At 37.6% G+C, this 19994-nt stretch overlaps 1 protein-coding gene across 1 annotated transcript in view; it reads left to right on the top strand.

Moving 5' to 3' along the window:
• Positions 1–19994, top strand: part of ARHGAP10 (Rho GTPase activating protein 10) — a 146558-nt gene that overhangs the window by 46918 nt on the left and 79646 nt on the right. The window contains exons 4-7 of the mRNA XM_080343894.1: positions 8015–8086; positions 11159–11260; positions 14341–14451; positions 16444–16548. Of these exons, the coding sequence (XP_080200020.1) occupies positions 8015–8086; positions 11159–11260; positions 14341–14451; positions 16444–16548 (390 nt within the window). The remainder of the gene's footprint in view (positions 1–8014; positions 8087–11158; positions 11261–14340; positions 14452–16443; positions 16549–19994) is intronic.

Here is a 19994-nt window from a genome sequence, read left to right on the forward strand (position 1 = left end):
TCTTTGAGTGCATGTGTATTTATTTCACAGGTTAAGTGCTCACTTAACACGTGATGTTCATGAATAGCTAACTGTTAAGTTTTATTTAGTGAGACTTTGTATTTACTTTACACTGTTCCTGCTCTGCTGTGAAGATCATGGTGGGTTTTTTGTAGTTTTTCTTTGGTCCTATGTACATGGGTATGTAATGGTTCATAAATCTTCGTAGTAGCCTGAAGAAATCTGTGTGAAGGAACAATCATTTATTCACTGATTTAGAGTGAAAAAATATCCAGTAGTTTTGTGATGTGCATTCAAGATCTGTTCAGTAAGAGTTCATGGTATTATATAGTACTTTGTATGTTCAGATCTATAGTACTTTGTATGTTCAGATCCTCCCAAGTCCTCTGGCAGCACATGCTGCTATCTACCAAGACAGCAGAAAAGACATAATTGGTGATTACTTCTGAAAAAATTAGGCTGCTGATAGCATAACAAACGTCTCGGATGCAAAGATAGAGGCACAGATAAACCAGAATTTCTCAGGAATGGCATTTAACTACCTTAATTGCAGGACGTAGCTCCTTTTTTTTCCTTCCTGCAAATTGTCCAATTTAATAAAACATTTTCCAGTTTTAGAAACAAGCAGAACAATTGCTGCTGTATCTTATTACTCAGCTGTCACTTTTCCTCTGTGTGGCATGAGGCCAGATGGCAACCATACAGTCATCGCCATATGAAATACAAATGCTGAATTAAGACTACTTCAGGCACATTTCTTATGTTTTGATGGTGACTGACACCAAATATTTAATTTAATTTATTTATGAATTCTATATACAGTCTTCTGAAATAATTTTGCCACATGCATTACATATGAACTTGCACACATTAGTCTGTAAAACAAAGATGACTTTATACAATGGAAAAAAGTACAAAGGCAGTTCTGAGTGCATTCCGCCCACCTCTGAGTGAATATGGATGAAAAGTGCTGTTACCATAGCTGCTTCTTTCAGATAATTTTGTGATCTCACATGCATTGACATAATTCACTAGAGAAATTTCACTCTGTTAATTCATCAATGGGAAATGTTTGGAATTTGCATTGTAAAACTGTCACTAGTTTGGATTTTGCTGGTTGTTAATAACACCACTGTTTCTTCTGGAGGACAGCACTGACAATAATGGAGCAGTTCATATTTGCCTCAACACTGAAGCCCTTGTTCGCTGTTGGATTCCTTGACTTTCAGTGGCATCTTTTTGCTCAGCGATGAGCTTTAAAATGAACAAAGGAAATGGGCATTATGCCATTTCCTTTCCTGAGCAGCCTTTTTGCTTTGTCAAGCTCTTTATACGATGGCTGATTTCAAAGCGTGAAATGGAAGTGATTCTCTGCTCATACAAGAACCAGACCAATGTTCTGGTGTGTCTCACTGTTTAGCTCTTGTGTATCGAGTTTGCTGAAGGACGCTCTTTCTTTGGAGGAGTTGTCCACAGCTTTTCTCCACTTCAGCTGGTGAAAAGCTGGTTTGTTTATGTTTGTGAAACTCTATGTCTCTTTCTTTTCCTGTTTATGTTTATGGCTTGGTAGCATTTTTGTCTTTTTAAGTGGAATGTATTTCATAATAAACTTATTCAAAAGCCAGACCTATTACAGAGCTTTAGTAAACAAACTTTAGTAAAAACCACTGTCTTAATGTAATTATTTTTTTTAAATAAATGAAACTATTTATTGTTTGTCTGCTTATGATACCAGTTTAATGTTTGAGGCCAGCAGTTTCATGGCAAGTGAATCAATGCAAACAGGTCATAGGAGGCATTTTTACATGTCTGCCCTTGAGATCATTCATAAACTTCCAATGAACAGGAAATAACCTTTGGCTAGAAGAGAGGGACTTGGGAGTCCTGTTAGTATATTTCCTGAGATCCATGGCTGCTGCTTTATTTAAAAGAGCAAGAAAGTGCAAAGCACAGGAGTCTGCCTGTATCATGACTTGTGAGGCAGTGCTTGGTCTAGAAAATTCCCTCTGGAACAATTTGAGAAAGTTGTCATCATCTTACCAAACCCCATGGGGAAGTTTTGTGTAACACCAAAGAGGAAGGTGATTTGTTTTGTTACAGGTGCCTCCTGACATCTCAGAAATGTACAAAATAGATTATATCCAAGACAGCTATAGCTGTCTACCTGATTCTTTTGTTACCACTGGCTTCTTCCACAGCAAATGAACCTGGAGGAATGGATGTCACTTCTTTTTTTTTTTTTTAGTAGCTTCAGCACACATGCAAGGACACACAAGTATTAATGTGCTATGAGACCCTCTTAAAAACCCTTTAGTCTTTAGATTCCAGTCCTAAAAACAAAAAAAACCCTTAAACACCCATGTTTTTAGTCCCAATGTGTGGCTGAGGGCCTTTCATTATTTAAGATTGTAAAACTACAGGGAAAGCTCTAGAGCAGTGAGAAAATCCAGACACTTTTACAAGAAGAAAGCTTGCATTTGAAAACAAACGAGTTTTGGGTGTATGTTACACTCACTGCAATCATCAGTGCTCCAGTTAAATATAAAAGTAGTGTTGAGAAGTGGTAAGAGAGAGATGCCACTCTATCTGCAGGCCATACTGGTGGGAGAGTTGGCTATGTAATTGAGAGCACATTTGTGCAACTGTAGCAGCAAATGATATTTTCATGAGAGAGGAAAGAATAGAGATTGGGGCTTCTCAAGTAATGTCTGATGTCCTCAGTAGTGGAACTGTATCTGCAAAGTTATGTAATACAGGGTGTCAGGCGTAGATCTTAATGCTTTGGGAAATTTCACTAACAAATCACTATGTGAAGCAGGAAAGCTTTCTGGAGGAAACAACAGTTGTTATATATTTTGCCCTCCCCCAGCATTGAAGGTATTGGAATCAGCTTTTTTATCAGACTGAATGCTGAAGTTTCTTAGGTAACTACAAGAGCTACATCCTCTGTAAGCAGAAGTGCAACTGTAGGTAGTAAATTTCTTTATTAGAAAGTAAATTTCTTTATTTAGCAGCAGTGTTCATGACTTTGGTATTGAATCACTGCTAGGCATGTCTTCCTTCCCACGTTCTCTTGTTGCACTGAGTAGGGCAAAACTTCCTACCCAGATCTGGTTTCATTGACACTCAGTGTCATGAGCTCTGCCCCACTGACTGGCAGCCTTTGCTTTATTGAGGGGTGAAACAGTCCTGCCCCTGTCTACAAATAAATCTTCCCAGTTGGTGCCCTGGGAAACTTGAAACCTTCCTTCTGTTTGGCATCAAATCTGCATTCCAGTTCCTGGGATGAGAATTGGGAACTTGGCACTCCTGTGTCACTGTGCAGTCTGCAGCAAGGTGTATGTTTATGGCTTTTTTTTTTCTTAGTAAACCTGCCTTGTACAGCAGGATGCTTGGAATGGAGCAGAGTCAGCATACATATTTACCTCACCATCAGACTTATTGACGAGCAATGTGTAATTTCCAGTTCTTCTAGTAAAGGCTGAGGTCTAAGGACACTTTTAGGCTGGAAGCTGAGTGGCAACTGCTGCATTTGTTGAATAGACAAAACAGATTTTGATTAGCTTAGGTTGGTCTAGCCTTTGTCGCCACAGAGGCTGGACTGAGCTTCTGGGACATCTCTCGTGGGCTGATGCTTCTTTACGTACAGCTCACACAAGCAGCCATTCTCCTCTGCAAGACAAGCCTGGTTGTGCCTGCAAGGGGAACGGGAACTTGGCCAGACTGGTCCTGCCTACTGCAGGCGGGTGAGGAAGCGTGAGGAGCATTGAATTCTGGAGGATGGTGCTGTTGGGTTACAGTGCATAGGAGGTGTCTGAGGAAGCAGTTTCTCCCTAAACAGCTATACTCCCGCCTTTTCTGAGAAAGGAAGAAGCGACAGGCTAAATGGAGTCATCTTGTGGGCTAGTACAGACTGGTAAGTTACCTGTTGGATCTTGCTGACTTGACTGATGAAGTAGCAAACAGCTGTAGATGCACTCACTAAAGGATTTAGTCTGTGCCTTTGTGGGCTGTTGTTTTGGGCCCCTTAATCTGCAACCTGTTATTTATTTCTTTTGAAAAATATGTAGCTGGAAAAGTCAAGATTGTCACCATTCTGTACAACTTCTCTGCCTGAGCAGATGAGATTTTGTAAAGGCATCTGAAATTAGAAGATATACACAAAGCTGAAAGCCTGCTTTAAGATGTTGTTGGAAATGTTGGATACGGTTATCTTCTGAGGTGATGATGACAATGATTTTTTTTTTAGTATTTTTTTGCTTCTGTTGCCAGGTTTTTGTACAAGTTAATTTTTGCCCTTTCCATAGGTGCAGCAAATAGAACAGGAATAGCATAAGCAGTTTCAGACTGTTTGCCTGAGGCATGTGTGTACATTGGATTAAACATTCCTTAAAGCATTCCTGAGACTTTGACATTCATAAAGCTGGTTAAGATACTGTTATCTGAGACATGACGTCTTTATATTAATTTACTTATGATTTATGCTTACCAGTTTGCCTGCCAGATTTTAAACTTGAGTACATATTCCTTTCAGGTAGGTTTGGACAGATTAGAGATACAAAGAAAAGATTTTGTGCCCCTTGAGTAGTACATACCTATACATACATCATAGTTTGCCAGGACTGGAGGAGTAGAGGGATAAAAATCAATTCAGAGTCAAGACAGAAGTTGAAAGAGGAAGGAACGTATAATTATATGTTAATGAATATTTAACCTAAATGCCTAATATAACTTTTCTTGCAAATTTTATGTTTTAATGTGGTCCTACTGATCTGTTATCTATGGTTTAAAAAAAAAAAAAAAAGTGTTATTTTGACTTTCCAGCTTATAAATAAACAAACTTAACAATGAATAGCAGCATAAATAATGTTTTTGTTCTATAAGTAAGCACACGTCTTTTTGTAGCTTTTAATGACAAGAACTGGATTCTGAGTACTGGAAAACAGTGCAAATGTCTCCTGATTTAATCTAGTATTGTGCATATTTTAATTATGAACTTTGTTTTTATTTCTACTTGTCAGAACAACAGCTCTGTAGTTCACTGTTAGATTTACCAGTCACATCTTGGTTGACAGTTTCTGTTTATACACAAATCAACTTACACACATGCTCATTTCAGTGAGGAGAAAAGATTAATTTAATTTTTATATATGGGCCTAGTATGAAGCTCCATGAGAATAACCAAAGATCTACAAAATCCCACTTCACCAGGTACTTAAGAGCCCTGTTGTTTAATCCAGACAGAGGAAGCAAAAGAAGTGACAAATTGTAAATACCTGTGTGGCAGACAAAATTCTGCTGAAGAGGCATCTGTTAACAGAAGTTTAAATGTGCAAAATGAGAAATATCTTTCTTGGAAGGAGAGGAGGCGAGGCTTGTTTTTCTGTTAATGAAAGAGTTACTGGCACATCTCACCACTGGCAGCAGAGGAATCTGTTGGCAGTTGCCGAGGGAACATCCGATTTTGATTTAAAGATTATTTTCTGCTTCAAAGAAATTCTTGTAGTGGTTCCCATGGTTAATGCTGCACAGGAGTGTAGCAGACAAAGTGATTTGCAGCCAGCCCCACTGATTAATAAATCATAGCCTTTCTGTGTCTGCTGTTCTGCTGTTTTGTCCTTTTTCTTTTTTTTTTCCTTTTTGTTCTTTTTGTTACATTAAGGTGCTATGTTTTTCTTTTACTCAGACTTTATGCTCAGCACACATTTACTGCCTGTTGATCTTATGTTTCACTTTTGGTGTAAAAGTTCAAACAAATAATAAGCAACTTGTCATTAGATATTTATTTTAACCTTCTGGTCATTTAAGTGGTCAGTTGCTCCTTTTAAATGATTCCACTCACCACAGTGCTCTGGCAGGTAGTGTCATCCTCTCCAAGTTTTGCTCTGATGAGGCCTCATTGCTTTCTCCTTCATTTTGTCAGTATAGAATAAAGTAGCAGAAACAATTCAAGCTTATTAAAGTTTTCCAGTACAGAAGGACTATTCTGTCACTTCCATGAACAGTTCTCTCCTGTGAGTTGTGAGAATCCTTGCAGTCAGCAAGGAGAGATCCTGTGGTCCTCAGGCACTTCTGCTGAGTCCCAGGAAACTGTTTTCTATTGCTTGGTCTAATTATAAATCCAAATTGCTGTTTCCCTTCAGCCTCTAAGAATTTACAGGAAGGTTTTGGGAGCCTGACAAAATTTGAAAAACTGCTCTGTAGATTCCAGGTAACTGATGGAGTAGTTGGGATGTATGTGCCCAGGCTGCCAGGTGGGCTAAATCTTTCGCAGAACCACTTTTCAGCTCCTGTTTGGGACACTTGACTGGTCTGGCTCTCTTTTGGTGGTAGCAGAGGCAGTTTGGGGCACGAATGGTTTTCCAGCTGCCAGGAGCATTCCCAATGCCTGGGGATGATGAACTCTTGAGGAAATCTCTTTGCTGGGCTGGAGATGTGGCAGAAGTTGCTCTCTTGTCACTTCTTCACCCTCCAGCTCAATCCAAGGGTCTCCTGTGCCATGGTTAACCCAGTGCTGCTCTACATTTTTGAAAGACAAAATTGTCAGGTTTCCTTTTTCTTTTGCTCCCACCGAGGGTGCACTGAAGGGCGCGTTAAGTGTTTCTGCCAAAAGCAGGAAATGGATGCAGAAAGAAAAAGTTGGGGTCATGAGAACAAGAGCTCTGAAGTTTGGAAGTGTCTGTTTTATGGATGACTATGCAATGTGCAGTTTGGCCTGGACTTGCCAGATATTTGGGTTTCCAAGTAGCTACCCAGGTGAGCGTGCTGCCCTGGCCCAGTTGCTCTGGTTACAGTGAACTGGGAGGATGACTCTGACAGTAATCCCTGCATGGCTGCAGAGGTGGGAACAGACAGTGCTATTCAGATTTGCCTGTGCTGGATCTCTAATACAGCCCTCTGGTGTTTTATGAGAAGACCTTTTCAGAAGTGTTCCAGAAGGCTGGGTTAAGCTTGCAATATTTTATCTGAAACTTTTCACATTTGAGGGTGGGGGAAGAGAGAGAAAGCCTTCTATTGTATCTGGGGTGGGCTTCCAGGGTGCTCTGCCTGGACTCCTGGCAGCTGAGCCCGGGGGCTGTGATAAGCCCAGTCCTGGGCATGACTTACTCTGTGGGTCTGCCTTAGGACTGAGAATGGAAGAACCTTACCTGCTCCTACACAACTCCAGTGCTCCTGCCATCTTTTCCATGCTGCTGTTGAGTTCAAGAAGTTCCAATCTTTGCTGAAATTTCAAACTTAAAAGAAAAAATTCTAAGTCTTATTTGCATCAAAAGCAAACCCAACCCCGCTCCATCTCTGGTGAAATTTCATGTGAACAAGCAACTGTGTTTGCTGGCCAGATCTAATAAGCTACAGTTTCCTGTAGTATATTGTGGTATGTTGTGTCCTTTTTGTTTCTTTTTAGTATGGTTATGAGGGTGTTTATCATAAGTACACTGGTGGATGCTCACCTGCTCAATTAAACCTCTTGTTTCTTAACTTTACACCTCCTGGTTTTGTAACTTAGGTTAACTTAAGATTTTCTTAATGTGACTTAAGTGTAAATATTTGGAAATTATATATATATAAATGCTCAATGTTTTAACTGTGTGTTAAAAGCTTATTCTTTGCAACTCAAGATATTGTTTTTGTCCCCAAAGGAAAATCATTTGTCTTCTCTCTCATTCCTGTGTTCAGTTTTTGAGACTGTTGACCTGTTCTGCAAGACTGGCACAAGTGAAGCAGTTGCAGTTTGGCTGCAGCTTGTAAATTTCTGAAATTTCTGCATTTGTTTTAGATTTAATTTTCCTGACAGTGGGTTGAAATAAATTATAGAAATTTTGAAAGCTTGACTGAACTCAGAGATGTGATTTTTTTTTTTTTTAATTTTAGTTAGGATTTAGGCTCCTAATTTGTATGCTTCTCCTTTATTTTACCCCAGAGCTTGTTTGCTTTTTTCTTTTTATTGCTGATGCGAAAGTGATTTGTCTGTCAGCTGCGAAAACTTAACCCAGGCTTCTTGTTTTTTCTTTAGGCACTCAGTGTTACTGAAACTCTGATCAAACCTTTGGAAAGATTTAGGAAAGAGCAGCTGGGAGCTGTAAAGGTTTGTCCTTCATTTTCCTTTAAGATAAGTTTGTTTAATTTTTCTACTTGGATTGCATTGCAGTAATGACATGTGTTTGGCAGAGAGATACTGTTGTTTATATTTCATGTGTTCACACTTTTTTTTTTTAATACTTTGAGAACTTGCTTCAGAAACAAATGGAAAGTATGTTTCAAGAGAAGAATGTGTCCTTTCCCTTCCCTCTGTCCTCCCCCTCCCTTATCTTCTGTGTCTGGAATAGGAGCAAACCTGCTAACAGCCTGCCCTCCTGCTCTCCTTCCTAATGAGTAACCCTGTTCTGCTTTGTATTTGCTTGCGGTTGCACAATCAAAGGCTGAAAAATATTAACTACCCAAAGGAGCTCATCTGTATGCTTTTAATTGTGTTGTTGCAACCTGCAAAGTGGAAATGGCCTTTATTTTACTTTTTTTTTTTTTTTTTGATAACTGATTACCTCTGTATGAGTAGAAGACAGATGGAGGATCTCAGAATATTTTTTCTTTTTGTGAAAGCATTTAATAAATTTTTAAGGTTTGTTACTACGCTGTGTATATTTAAAAAAAGACAAAAATAATATTGAAAAACTCAATCTGTACATTTCTAAACTATCACTCCGCAGATGTTTCATGTTATAGTTCCATGACTTCAGCAGCAGCAGTGTTTACTAGCTAAGATAATGTTTCAGTTATGAGAGTGCTATGCATTTTTACTTTAGCTGGAATGATTAACGTGTTCTGAATATCATATCAGTGTTTGTGATCATGTATCATTGCAGTTTAATAGTACAATGAGCTTTGTGTGATCTTATGGACTTCTGAGATGTATATCAGGCATCCCAACCAACAAACAATAAAAACTTGGCCTGTAGCATAGGAGTCTTCTAAGGAAAATGAGAATTCATTCCGAATGTAACCTATTGTCATAGAAGCAGCTGTAATGACTGCATTATCTCAACAGTATTTTTGGTGTTAAAGAATGTTTCCATTTTTGGGTGAGACCTCTCAGTACTTTAAATTGTCATGATCTTCATTAATTTCCTAGTCAGAATTCTGTCCCTGATGTTTCTAACTTGACAAGTTACATTCAGTCTACATCTCACTTTTTGTTTGGATGGATGTTTCTTCCCTTTTATCTCCCTATGTATTGCTTCTGTGAAGTTGAAGCCTTTTTTTTTTGGATGGAATTCATAGTGATCTTAAGTAGAACAGTCTTGCATAATTGTGTAATATTTAAATAAAAATCCTCTAAAAATATTTAACTCAGAATATTCTTAACTGGATATTTTTCCAATATAATCAACTTACTGACACTGGAAATAAAATTCTGCTTAACTCTGAAAACCAAGTTATGGCATCTGGTAGTGAAATATATCTGGAAGTAGTATTTGCTTTAGGAAAAATTTATACTCTGTCATAACAAAATAAAATTTGAATCTGCTGCCTAAGGTTGTCATGTATCTTGCATTCCCAGCTGATGAAATGGTCTGAGATAGGCTTAAGAAGAAAAAGAAATGAAAAATAATTAGCTCCACAGTGCTGGAAGCTGAGACCTGTATTGAATTACCCCTTGGTAAAAGATGCTGCTACTCTAATCCCAAACTGCATATGTAAAGTTTCTGGCTTTGCCTGTTTAGAAGTCAATTGCTCTCTTCTTTTCTGGCAGAACTCAGATGTTGACCCAACCAGTGGAAATTTTGCTCGTATAAATGCAAATATTTCTTTTACTCCCTCAGTCTTTCTTCCTTATTTCCCATATGCTAATATCTATCTCTAATCACACTAATATATATGCATATCTTATTGTTTCTCAGTTGGTAAGGCTGATTTTTAAAAAGAATTACTTAGACTCATAGTGCAGAAAAAAATTAGCATTTTTGGTAAAAATATGTGCTGGGGAGCAATCCTAAACTGTTTAGATCCTCTCTTTATTAGAACTCCATCTTCAGAATCTGGTCCTTCAGAGAACAAGAATATGCTTCACTTATGTATTGTATTATTAAAAATGAAAGGTTAAGAGAAAAAGATGAGCAAGTATGTCTGTAGAGTCTAACTAGTATGTTGGGTAGACCACATCTAAGTGAAATTCCAAATTGACAAATAATAGAAAAATGTTTTAGTTGAACTGTTATCTTTCTGATGAGTAAGTATGTCAGTTCTTGAATATGGAATATAATATTTGATTTTACTTATTTTAGGTTATTTTCAACTGCAATTGTGATACTAAAAATACCTTCAAAATTGGTACATTGATTTCATCAGTGCTGCATTCTATCTTAACACAAAGTTAAGAAACTAAAACTGAGGAAATTAAAGGGTTGTTTTGCAATGTCATCTTCTGATTTCGATCCAGGAACTTAAGATTTCCTAGAAACATGTAATGACTCTCCCTTTTCTCTTACATTGCATTGAATGGCCAGAGACATCAATTTGCACACATGTGCAAATACCATTCATATATGTCTGTGACTGATTCTCTTTTGCTAGTGAGATTTTTCTATTTTATTGAGATTTTTTTTTCCCCCATGGGTGCAATGACCGTCTGGTAGGAGCAGAAATTCAGACATTGGTCTTTGTATGGCTTTAAAATCAAGAAACACTAAGGAATATGGAACTGTGTTCACTTTCAGTTTTGAACTGTGGAACTGTTGGTACTTACTCAAATGATTTTTCTATGCTTTCCCCTTGTCAATGATAGAAAATTCTTTTTTTCAGTAAAACTGATATTTCCCTTCAAGTTCTCTAGTCAAAAACCAAGATGATATGGATGAGCCATGAAAATAATTAAAAATGCAATAAATCAAGAGGTGTTTTTTTTCTGACTTTTTAAACTTAGAAGATGTAAGCATTTGTGTGCTAAGCCTCACCATAATGGTGCAATGGGATTTCATGTCAAGTTAGCCTTTACATTAATTTTTAAAATTAGTTGGGAACATACTTTTCCTTAGTTATTTGAGCTATGATAGTTTGTTTCTCTTTGTTTCTTATTAAGTAGAGTTTGAAAAGAAGAAAGAAGGAGGGAGGCTTTTTGTACATTTTTAAATATAAATGAATGTTACTTTGTTTTTGTGTCTAGGAGGAAAAGAAGAAATTTGATAAGGAGACAGAGAAAAACTACAGTTTGTTAGAAAAGCATTTGAGTTTATCAGCTAAGAAGAAAGAGCTGCAATTACAGGAGGTATTGTTGCCTCTCTTTTTTTATGGAAGCTATGGAAACTTGTGAATAGAAAAATAGATTTTACGCAAATGCAAACCCAGCATTCATAGTGGTAAAAGAAAAACTTCTGTCAGCTGGAAAGGTTGTTGAGAAGATCAGTATTTGCTAAACTTAGTGTGTTCTGAATCAAGGGCTTGATGTGTGTATGAAGTACTGACATAGTGTTAATTTTTTATACAGTTACGGGAAAAGCGAAATGGAAATATATTATGGAAAACTGCTTTTCTTATGAGGCTTTACCATATATGTAATTTGCATTGCATTGTATGTATTGACTAAGTGTCCTGTGTTAATGCTTAATGCAAAGTATAGCAAGACTTATATTCCTGAAGGAAGTGGTTTTGTGGGTTGTTGGTGTTTGTTTTTATTTTATTTTATTTTATATTTTTTGCTTTCTCATGTTTTGAAGATCTGTTTTCATCACGTAGTGATACAAAAAACTTTGTTGACAATTTACAACTTAAAACCACATCTGTTTTGCCTGACATTCCTTCTGTCCCTGTGGGTTTCTTATCATCCTTATTTGTAATAGCTTTTATTTCTGGAGCAACAGCAAATAGTATGTGAGAAAGCAGCAGAGAAATCTGCTACAGAAACTTGCTGTAGGCAGAAGGATTTTTTTTTTCCAGAGAAATGTAATTTTGTCAGGATTATTGATGGCTGGCCTGTGAATGCCTTGCATCATCAAACACTGAAGGCTTTCCTCAGAGATAACTCTTCTTCCTGCCCTCTGCCCCATCCTAAATAGTCTATGTCATCTTTTGTAAAAAATGGTTAATGTAACTGGCAAGTTAGTTAGGAACATGAGAGCTCTGATTGTTACTTTCACTAGGATGTTACTCCTGCACCCTGTATTTGCAATGTAGGCCCTTGTTTGTATAAAAAATGTCTTTTGAGGAGTCGAGGTGTCCTGCTGAAAGTAATGGGCATTGCTCATGTGTCTGAACTTGTACTTTTATCAAATTGATTGGCTGCCAAAGAAATCATGCAGAAAAAAAGAAAAAGTAGTAATTGTGGTGACATATAACCTCAACAGAAAAATATAGAATGTCTGCAATAGGCATTTTTAAGCTGTAACAAATATAGTCTGAAGTTTTAAAGCATGTGTGAAGACTAGAATGAGCAAATAGATTTGTTTTAAATATCCTTCAAAGTTTCATGAACAAAAAATTGTAATTCTTTAGTCAGGCTTTTTCATTTATGCATTTATTTTTGAAGTATAAATGTATAAGCAAATAAAAAAAAAAAGGACTTGCAGCATGTTGTCAGAGTGCTAAACAGCAAAAACTTTCTTGTACAGTCTTAGAAAATAGGTGTATATAATTGCATGAGAGCTTTCTAATTGAATGTCATGCTTGTCTAGTTGTGTCAGTTTTGGACTGGAGTACATAAAAGATGCAGGTATAACTTTGACAAAAATTTGATGAAAAACATGCCGTGTAGTGTGTCTTACGTTAACATAGCCTTTGACTCTGTTAGTGGAGGGATATTACTGAAATTCCACTGGGACTCAGTATGTGTCTTATTTCTATATTTCTTCAGCAGTACACAATGTAGACTACAACTTGCTGGGTGCACGAGGAGGCTCATGCCTCAGAAAACTGAGACGTGATAATTTATTTACAGGGGAACTGAGAAGAATTAATAAAATGGCTGTGTTGGGTGTTGTATTCTTGGGCGGGGGCGAGAGGGAAGAAGGCAACAGGCAGCCAAAACAATAAACAACCAAAAAACAAAGAAGAGAAATAGAAACAGGCTTATGTGGGGCTTTGGTGTATTTAGGGCAGTCTCACTGTTGATTACAAGATGTCCTAGTAGACCCACTTCATAGTCTTTTTCTGTGGCTGCACTTCAGTACATGCTGACATATATATTATTATAAGCTTTGCTGACAACTCAAACAAATCCTGTGTTGCATGGTTTACAGGATGCATTGGAATGGCTTGGCTTTTTGAAACACGTTTTCTTACTGATGTGCATATCAGTGCTTTGTTTTTTTTAATGGCATTTGTTGTTAGGCCCCATTAGATGCTGTCAGCTTTCTAGCACAGAGCAGCAAAGCATGTCTTAAGGCAAAACTGTCTTGAAGCTCATTTGTCTTATCCTCTTAAAGCATAGCAGTCACTGTTCAGCCTGAAGGATATAGTCTCAGTATTTGAGGGTCTATGATAGTGAGTCTGGTCCTTTCACCTAACCCTTTCTCTGTTCTCTTTTGTAATTTAGTGTAGAAGTGTTTGGTATTTATGACATGGGCAAAAGATTAAGTATTTATCACTTAGAATAACCCTTTGTAGCTTTTAAAAAATGTATTTTAATGAAGGTTTTTGTTTCTCAGTTCTTGAAGTTATATAGTTTAATGTGGATGTGTATAATATAAATAATAACTTAATGAAATGATACATGCTAGAAAGTTAAATAGTTATGTACAAATGAACAGCAGCTGAAATATAACTGTTCACTATCAATATGATGTTTGCATTTCAGCAAGGCTGACCTAAAAATCAGCTGAATCTACTAAGGCTGCGTTTTTAAGTATTTGATGCTCTGTGGAAATTTGTGAAGTGTCTTACCAATAAGTGAACTTTTTTTTCCTTGCTTTTCTTGCCAGTCACAGTGAGCGCAGGTGTCAGGAATGTGGTTTTCTTCTTTAGTTTGACTGGAGAAATGATGTCCTCCTTTTCTAATGGAGGACACTGCTAGCCCACTCTCTGTTGGGGCAGGCACCTTTTCAATGCTATTAAATTAGTGCACAAGTACCTACTCTGATGTATTTGGCTTGGGTTCTATTGAAAAGAAACTTGAAGAAATATTATTTGAACGTTTCCAAAAATGTAGCCTCATGGTTTAAACCAACATACATTCTCTAGTAAAAGGGAATTGCTGCAACCATTTAAAAATAAATGAATTAGCTGCATTGTAAAGGAACAAATCCTGATCTGGAGAAAATAATAATATCACTTCCCACTTGTATGCTAAACGTGTCATTTTGAAACTGTGTGCAAAATATCTTTGAAACTTCATGATCTATATTCTGTGTGTAGGCAGATAACCAAGTGGAGCAGAATAGAAAACACTTCTATGAGCTGTCCCTCGAGTATGTATGCAAGTTGCAAGAGATACAGGAGCGGAAGAAATTTGAGTGTGTGGAACCTGTAAGTACCAGTGAATTCAGTCTATCCTGACATTCATAAGGGATGGAGAAGGAATGCAGTGGGATGAAAGCCAAGGATCTCTGCTTTCTGAGAAAATGTATGCAATTGTGTGACTTAACAGAATTTCAAGCACTCTTGTTACATCTATGTATATTCCTAATAGAGGCACACTTAACCAGGCATCTCAAAACTTACCTCGGTCATTACAGTTGATTTGGATTAATTGATGTTCATTTCCAGAAAACAAGTGAAACCTTGTGCTGTAGTGCAAAAACCTCAGTTTATGGTGTAAGTTAGAATAGAGAATTCAAGATGATGATGTTGTGGTCAGACTTTTTGCATTTGTTATCTTTTCTTAACCACTGAAATGTTGTTCCTGACTAAGGAATTTAATTTTCAATATGAAGGTTGCACTCAGAGGCCTGGTAGTGAATAAGTGCAAATATAAATCAACTAAGAAGGTGCTGCTGGCTAAAAATCTCATTATCAGGTGGTCCGATACATTTGAGTTCAATTACAGTTATATCTGTGCACAAATCAAGGGCTTCCACTGAGTTTCAGTGAAAATCATACATGTACTGACCAGACTTACTTAAATCTGTGAGAAGAGCTTATTTTAAAATTTTCTGAAATGTGCATTAGCTTCATAGAAAAATGCAACTTTATGAAATGAGAACAGTAAGTATAATACCGAGATAAAGGGAGGATGGATTGTAGATGTGACTTCCATTCATTCATGCTCTGAAGTCTGTGGTTTTAGACCAAGTCTGTCCATTTATTCTGATACAATTATTTTAATGTAATAATGAAAAAAGTCTCAAATGACCCTAATCAAAGTAGTTGGTAATTATGGAGTTAACGAGAGCTTTATATTTTAATATAGCTTATTCCTGTATGAAAAAATTGCTAAAATACTTAATAGGAAAGAAATTGCTTTAAATATATTGACAGTATTCAAGGAATGGGAAAACTTTATGAAGTTTTTTTTTTTTTTTAATCCTAAATAGCTGTGGATTCAATTGTTGTGTTTCAAGCCATTTGAAGTTTCATCAGAGCCAGACCAATCAATCTTCAAATTATGTTTTCAAAACACATCCCTTTCTCTTTTCTGAAAGCCCTCTCTGGATGGGGTTGAACTTTGTTGCTCAATTTGTGTTTGAAGTTTTCACTAGGATAGTAACCTGAAATCACTTGGTACCAAATTCTTATTAGTCTTCTCGTACATACTGCTTTAAATGTATGTGTTTTTTGCATTTTTGAAAATGGTTTATTTGCATAAGAATTTAGACTTTATTAAATGCAGTCTTTAGTTTGTTTTCTTTAACAAAGAGAGTTGTTCTTTCCAACAACCTGAACCAAACAGGAGAGGTAGGCAGTAGTGCACCTCATCCCATTTCCAATATAGTATAACTCGTTCATTCTTTTAAATCAGAACACTGAAGACGGAAACGGCAATGTGAATCATTGATGGTTCTGACAGAGTCAGATCTGCATACAAAAGGCAGTGATGGGTAAAGTTACTGGAGGAAGGGCTTCCTTCTTCAACCAAACCAATTGACTCTGTTACAAAAGTCATCTTAATGTGGTCATTAGCAGGGCAGAGGAATGACCAGGGAAAAGGTGACTAGAAGACAGAATGATCATTACCTCCTTGTGCATGAAGATTTATTCCAGATATCATAGGCATCAGAGCAGCTGTAGGAAAACATGACATGAGAAGGTTTGGGAGACAGGCAATATACATTGCCTATGGTCAAATTTAAAGTAGAGATCAGTTATAAAGTTCCAGAAACAGGACCACTCAAAAACTTCTATATATGTAGCTGGTCATTTGGATCTAGATAGTTATTGATAAATTCTAAGTGTTAGTTGGAATTTATTTTAAAAGTAATCATTTTATCATTTCTGATCTTGCTGAAAAAGACTATGTGTGGTAATCATATTCTGGCAAATGAAGTTTTTCATTCTAACAAGTCTTGTTTTTTATTTCAGGTGCTATCATTTTTCCAGGGTTTGTTCACTTTCTATCATCAGGGATATGAACTTGCTAAAGACTTCAATCATTACAAAATGGCCCTGCAGATAAATATACAAAATGTAAGTAGAGATTAATATCCATGCCCTTTGTAATTTTTTAAAATAAAATTGCGCATCTAAGTTACTGTGTATACAGTACCTGTATTGCCAATACTTTCCTCAGTGTTAATGCATTTACTGTGAACTTTGGGGATATAGTGCCATCTCCTGGCTAATCAACCACATCACTGAACAAATCGCTACTTCTGAGTTCCTGTTTCGTAATTTCTAAGACTTCTCTAAAAAACAAACACCAGGTAAGAAGCCCCCACTCCTTTTTACAGTTTTTTTATAGAGACGTAACACAAGTATTATCATGAAAGAGTTTAAAAAGAATGAAGTTTGATAAAATGCATGCAACACTGGAGAATTCAGAGGGCAGGTGATGAATACTGAGATTCTCAGTGTTTTAGGTATATTTGAAATAGAGTATGTGACGGTTGTGTCTGAGGGTCATTGTGTGGTAGTGATGTATTATCCATAACTAAGAAAAGAAAAGAAAAAAAGCTGAGCTTGTCAGCATTGGCTTTGGCATCTCTGCCAGTGGTGCGACTTGGAGTTTCTGCTTGTCTCAAAGGAGGCCTTTTCAGGCAAGAACATCCCTGTTGGTTTGGGGTACAGAACTGTATAAGGAGACTTGGTGTTAGCACCCATATGGGCTACCTGTTAGTGTGCCCTCCCAACACATTGCCCAGTGTGATCTGCTCAGGACTGGGAAAGCTGCAAGCACGGTAATAGGCTGAAGCGCTGGGACTGACAGAGTCACTAGGCAGATGATCTGTTTGATTCTTTGAGATTTGTTGAAGAATAAAACTCCCTCAGAGGAACCTGAATGTACCACAGGCCTGTTGGTGGGGAACAAACTGTGTACCTTACTGCAAACAAGCAATTCATGGTTGTGCATCTGTTTTGTTGACCTCTAAGGGCACCTGGAATTAAGATACGGAAACTACTTCTCAGAGGCTGCAGTCTGTTTTTAGAAATGGCTTAACTGGCAGGTAGGAGCAGGGAAATAGGAAAGCAGAAGAGAGGATTATGGTTGTTGTAATACAGTGACATGATTCATGTGTTGTGATACCATTCCTTTAATTTTCTTCCCATATGTCTAACTACCAAGTTTCCTCTTGAGCTGTTGTTGATTTTGAGATGGGGAACTGAATAGTGCTAACTTCAAAAGCAGACTTCATGGCAGAAGTTAGTGCTTCTGGAAGAAGTTTCAGGACAGACTTGCTTCTTTTCTGTGCTTAGCTTAACAGAATGAGGAGCTGCACAGAACCTCAGGGGGGAGCTGATGCAAGACAAGCAAGAAGAGAAACATGAGAGGGAAATCTATGATACAGTTTTGAAGAGCTGGATTTCAGATTATAGATGGAAAAAAGCCAGTGAAGTGGTCTGAAGAACTGTTGAGCAATAAGAAAGCAAGCTAATCTCAACAGCTGCCTTTTTGATTGATTGAATGGTGGTGTAGCTTGCACCAGGAAATGCAAAAGAGATTGAGCATTACAGCTCAAGTTTTATGAATAGATAGAATTAATAACCTGGATTTCAGAACACTGTAGAGAGAAAGGAGGCAAAACTTAACTATCTGAGTTAAGAGGAGAATAGAAGGAAGCGTCTGAAAAGATCATGACAGGACATGAGACATTCTGCAGTGTGTTTAAGATGAACAACACATCCCAAAGCAAAAATGAACTAGGGCTTGGCTGTAGTACGACTGAGCTGCTGGCAGAACACTAGATTACCATGTTAGAAATGGAAGGGTACATGATTCAGTACAGAGAGCCTAGATGGATAGGGAGAGTGATTTGAGAGTTGCCAGCATAGCTGTAGTAGTTGGCCACCTTTTCATTCAGGTCGTCTTTACTTTGAGAATTATGCTGTGGGTTTTTTCTCCATGCCTTGCCTCAGACCCTGCCTTCCTCTCACTTCCCCCAAAAAATGAAAGAAAGAAAAAATAAAACAACCTAGCTTTGTAGCCCAAGCTCTGGTAAGGTGATTCTTCCAACAAACAGTCTTATTCTCTTGTAAAAATCCTGTATCTCCAACTAGATTCCCTTGTGCTCCCAGGACTTGTCTGTTGTTATCTCAATTCTGTGCCCAACCCCACACAAGGATCCTTGCAGCCTTAGCCACACTCTCCTGCCCTGCAAGCAAACCTGGCCTTCCCTGGGAGAAGGAGGCATAGCCATGCTGGGGTAGTGGCTGTGGTTGATGCCTGGTTAAGCTCAACTTCGTCACAGCGCAAAGGGAGACAGGAATTTTCTTGAGGTCTCTGGACCCTGTGGTGTTCCATCCCACTATTCCCAGGGTGTGTTTCATGCACCCGCACCCAGATTTGTGATCACTGCACAGATAAGACTAAGATACTGGCAGCGGGATCATTTAAAGCATTTAACCAAGGAGTGAACAGTGCTCAGACAGGAAGGTTTAGGCATGAGCTCTCCATTGCTATCAGTTTTTTTTGCATTTGCCCTGAGTACGGAGTATAATTTTTAAGGTAGTTTTTCTAGGAAATTGTGAAAAGAAGTTCAGAAAATTACTTGGAGCCTTGGAAATGACTTTATGTGCAGGTCTAACTCTAAAATTTACAAGCAGATGTGACCTGAAATTGAGATGATGGATATGGGGAGGGTTCAGAGCCGTTGTTTTGCCTAGAGGTAATAAGGCAATTGTTCTTAGTCATAACCTAAGGAATATCCTCAGCTTTCCTGTATGAAACTTATTGCTACGGGTGGCTGCTCTGATCAGCTTGCATGGGCTATGTTTGTGCCCATGAATAAGTTCCTTCCAAGCGTGTACCAATGGCCAGTCAGGAGCGTACTGTTAACTGTCTGTGCCCAAGAATAGATACTTGCTTATATTCATGATATGTTTGTCAGTGTATGCTACTGTATGCTTGTCCTGGGGGGAAAAAAAAAAGAAGAGGTGAGGCAAAATCTTTGGAATTGTATCTTTTTTTCAGAAAAATAACGGTGCTCTCAAAAAGCAACAAAACACATAAGCATGCATCTGGAAGTATGTACTTTCCTCAAAACACATGTGACAACTGGGGAAAATACCAGCAATTTTCACACACTTTCAATGCATATTTTCAATTTGTGCAATTTGAGCAAGGGGGTATGTGGAGGAAACTAGGTATTACCATGATTATTTTACTTTTGTTATTTGCTTATTCCCTGGTTACCAGTGTTTTTCAGACCAAACTGAAGAATTTCTTGTGTCAATTGTGAGCTGCTCTGTTATTTTGTCTAGTCCCGTTGTCTAATTTAGGGATGGTGTGGTTACTTTCTGATTGTTTTTACTAGTATTCTAATAAATATTTCTCTTGCAGCTGCTTGCAAACTTTGAAATGGGTGACATTCAGGAATAATAATAAACTGGACTTTTTATTTTTTCTCTTTTTTTTTTTTTTTCTTTTTGGGTGCTTCCTGCCTGCCAGGAAGAGTAAGTCTTCCAACTCTACTGAT

This window comes from Nesoenas mayeri, assembly GCF_963082525.1.
Source record: "Nesoenas mayeri genome assembly, chromosome: 4".
Lineage (NCBI taxonomy): Eukaryota > Metazoa > Chordata > Aves > Columbiformes > Columbidae > Nesoenas > Nesoenas mayeri.